This window comes from Pinus tabuliformis, chromosome X (assembly GCF_031772625.1).
Source record: "Pinus tabuliformis cultivar Carrire ecotype Pingquan chromosome X, CPIR1, whole genome shotgun sequence".
NCBI classification, from domain to species: Eukaryota; Viridiplantae; Streptophyta; class Pinopsida; order Pinales; family Pinaceae; genus Pinus; species Pinus tabuliformis.
This window is the reverse complement of record NC_142308.1, coordinates 1407249695-1407253924: the sequence shown is the minus strand read 5'-3', so window position 1 is coordinate 1407253924 and position 4230 is coordinate 1407249695. Positions and strand designations below refer to the sequence as shown.

The 4230-nt window shown below is 34.9% G+C and overlaps 1 protein-coding gene across 1 annotated transcript; it reads left to right on the top strand.

Moving 5' to 3' along the window:
• The first annotated feature begins 1182 nt into the window (after nt 1–1182).
• LOC149145291 (aspartic proteinase nepenthesin-1-like) lies at nt 1183–2367 on the top strand. The gene has a single exon (XM_089452401.1). It carries the CDS (start codon nt 1183–1185, stop codon nt 2365–2367), a length of 1185 nt encoding a protein of 394 aa, XP_089308527.1.
• Nucleotides 2368–4230: the final 1863 nt, after the last annotated feature.

Here is a 4230-nt window from a genome sequence, read left to right as displayed (position 1 = left end):
AATTGATTTATTATTTTACTGTTTAAAAGCAAACAAAGTTTGGATTTAAATGACAGTTAAGCTGGTCAAATAGGCTTACTTAAGAAAAGTCTATTATTACATTGTGGTTTAAAAGAGATCAATATTTTTGACTGAAATTGTAGTTAAGTTCTTCAAACACCCAGCAAACTGTATTGTGTTTTAAGCTCAAATCTATTATGTTATAATTGAGATTTTGAAATGTTTCAAAGATTTTAATTACATGTAATACCATTGATTCAATATCAATACCATAAGCCACCAATACCAAATGCAGAAACCATAAACCACCCAGGTCAAATAGGTTTACTTAAGAAAAGTCTATTATTATGTTGTAGTGTAAAAGAGATCAATATTTTTGACTTAAATTGTAGTTAAGTTCTTCAAACACCGTAGTGCCAGCAAACTGTATTGTGTTTTTAGCTCAAATCTATTATGTTATAATTGAGAATTTGAAATGTTTTAAAAATTTTAATTACATGTAATACCATTGGTTCAATATCAATGCGATAAGTCATCAATACCAAATGCTGAAACCATAAACCACTCATACCAAGTGCTTGAAACCATCATTATTGATAAAATCCAAAACCTTTTAAAAATTTTAACTACCTGCTTAATACCATGGGCCACCAATATCAGAAAACTACCCCTATTAGCCTACAACCTTGACTCAACCACCAATATCAAATATCAGAAACTAGAACTATTAACCAACAACCTTGCCTCTTTCACTGTATCATGATTTACCTAACAATTTGGAATCTCTATTTATATTTCTCTAGCGGTTACATTCTCATAAACCATCAATATTAAATGCCCAAAACCACCACTATTAACTTAACCAGCTTGACTCTTTTAGCGGTTACATTCTCATAAACCATCAATATTAAATGCCCAAAACCACCACTATTAACTTAACCAGCTTGACTCTTTCACCGAATCAAGTTTACCTAATTCTCCCAAATTTCTATTAATATTCAATATTCCCTGGGCATTTCATTTCCATTCTTCACTGTGATATGGTTTTTCAGTTTTCTGAGCATGATGTCTTCCAAGCATAGGTTCATGTTCTTCATCCTCCTGGCACTTCAACTCTCTGCAATATTGTCAGGAGAGAATGATCATAACATCAATGGAGTATCCATGACTCTTCACACGAAGATGAAGAGAATGTATAGCGAGAAAATCAATATGGAAGAGCCTCTCAACTATCCCAGCGACTTCATTGAGTATTACATCAAACTATCTGTGGGTACTCCTCCGCAGGATCTTTTGCTCATGATGGATACGGGCAGTAACGTGGTGTGGGCACCCTGCACCACAAGTTATACATGTAACAACTGCCATGGATACAGCACGGTTTTTCTTCCCAGCAAGTCATCATCAGCTCTGCCAGTAAAGTGTGCAGATACAAACTGCAAAGACTTGTGCGGGGAGGCGAGGTGCTTCGGAAGAACCAGCAACTGCTCGGGGGACTGTCCGGGTTATGCGCTTCAGTATGTGTCGGGAAACACGACGGGGAATCTACTGACAGAGACCATAACTTTGTCATTCGAAGGAGGAGAAAGACGAGAAATAGAGAACTTCAGAGTGGGATGTTCGGTGGTTTCATCCGGGTTTTCTGGTATTGCAGGATTTGGCAGAGGAGGACTGTCTATGCCTTCCCAGCTTGGTCCTCTTTTTGGTGATAAATTTGCGTATTGCCTTGACGATCTAAATAATAGCAGCAAGATAGTGTTGGGTGACATGGCGCTCCGCAAGGACATCCCTTTGACTTACACTTCCTTTCTGAATAAGTCCGAAGCACCTTCTTTTAGGCCGTACAGTGATTACTATTACCTTGTCCTCGAAGGAGTGAGTATTGGCGGAAAGCGTTTGGCGCTGCCCTCCAATTTATTGAAATTTGACAGCAATGGCAATGGCGGAACCATAATAGATTCGGGCACTTCTTACACTTTCTTTGCAGAAGCAATGTATAATCAGATTGTAAGTGAGGTTGATTCTCAGATTGGATACAGAAAAGTTGATGTAGATGACGATAGATTATGTTACAATGTTTCAGGGGTGAACGTTATGCATATTCAGTTGCCTCAGTTTGTATTCCATTTCAAGGGTGGCTCAGACATGGTACTGCCTGACGAGAATAGTTTCAATGCGGCCAACGGTGATAATTTTCTTGCGGCCACTTCTGATACAATCTGCATGGTAATAAGGAATGCTGGTTCTGTACCCGATGGACCTGCTGTGGTCCTCGGAAACTTTCAGCAGAACAATTTTTATTTATTGTATGACAGACATAGTAATCGGTTGGGGTTCGCTCAGCAGAACTGCATAACATTTGGATGAGTCATGACAGGTCTGCGGACAGGCCTATGTTTGAACTGTGAATGGCGTATGAATGCTCATCTATGTCTTCTCGAATCAATAAAATGAAAGACTTATAGCAAGGGATTCTTCCTTTACATCAAGCATTTCATGTGTTTTCATGATGTCAAGATTTTCATGTTTTTTCATTACATCAAGCTTTTGATGTTATAGGTAAAATATGACCTAAAAAATTAGCGTGGTTATGTCCGAGTTATAATAGAAGTTATTATAAAAAATATTATCAAACAACTTGAGTAATGAAAATAACAATTATTCATCCATATTATTTAATAACAAATATTACTATTTTTATAATAAATATTATAAATAATAATAATAAAATATGACTATTTTTATAATTAATATTGCAGTTTATATATATTTTCTTGTAAGTTTTGCTGGATTATAACTTCATATGTCTAGCATATTACTTGATCTAAATAATAACTTAACATCTATTATTTAACATCAAGATGTGACTTAACATTCAATGGACTAAAATTTATATATTTAAAACCTAAAGTGTTGTTTTTAATGTAATCTTTATCTTTAATATGATCTGAAATCATTATTGTCTGTAAATCTAATAACCATCCTGCTGCATCCATTTCTTACTGCTGGCCTTCATTGCTAAAGCATGGGATCCAACGTGAGATTGTGAGGATTATCCATATTATATAGTTTAAAACTTATTCTAATATTTACTATGTTTGCCTAGCTCTGCCTCTCCTTCTCTGCCTTGGCCTCGTCCCCCATGTAGGCACCACCCGAAGAAATTATAAAGCGAGCGGGCATCTTTGTTTCGCTGTGATTGATGCAACCGAGAATTGGTGAAGCACGCTCCTCTGAGAGGTTAAGTAATCCAATCTACACTTTATCCAATTACTAAAAAAACTACAAAACCAAATCTGTTAAGGCAGAATCTGCTCTTTACTCGAAATAATAGTCTTTAATGGTCACTTTAAGCTTTAGTTTGACTGTGGTGATTACTTTTGAACTTACCCATAATATACATTTTAAAGTCACGGATAGATCGCATTTAGGTGACACCTAGAAGTCTTTGTTCTTGTTTTATAAATTATTAGTATATATAGCTATTACATATTATTTCTCAGTATTAGTATTATATAAATGGTTAAAAAAATTAATACTAACTTTACATATTAACCATGGCTTCACCATAATTAACAAACTAAAAATTTGATACTAACCTAATGATGCAATTACCATAATGCAAAAACCAAAACCAGGCATAAATGAGTATACAGTCAAAATATCATGACATGGAGCTTCGAGAAATAAATAGTCTCCCATACTTGCACTTTCAAAAACTTCCAAAACAACTTTTTCAAAGATGAGATGGGTTGCATAATTAAATTTGAACTCTCAGAGAGGTACAGTAAATGCACGTGAAAATTGACGTGAGATCGCTCAAACATGGAAATGTGTGCAGTCTTCACAACAAATCAAACATATGCAAAGTTTCGATGATCTCATACGTTTCAAACTTTTGAAACAGGTGGCCACTTGTAAAACTTTAAAAATTTGATCAAATCAAACCTATCCAAAATTGCCATGACCTCAAACGTTTCAAACTTTTCCCACAGGCGGCCACTCGTAAAACTTAGAAAATTTGATTGGTTAATTTAAGGCCATTATATCCGTGCATCAATTTTGAAAATAATAATTTAAATAATTTTAGGTCTTCTGATTTCCAATTTTTTAGTATTAAAATTTTTACTTTTCCTATGTTTTTGGATAGATAATACATTCATTGTCATTTGCTTCTTTTATTTTGGATGATAGAAGTATGTTCCAGTATCCATTCCCATGATAGGGAAT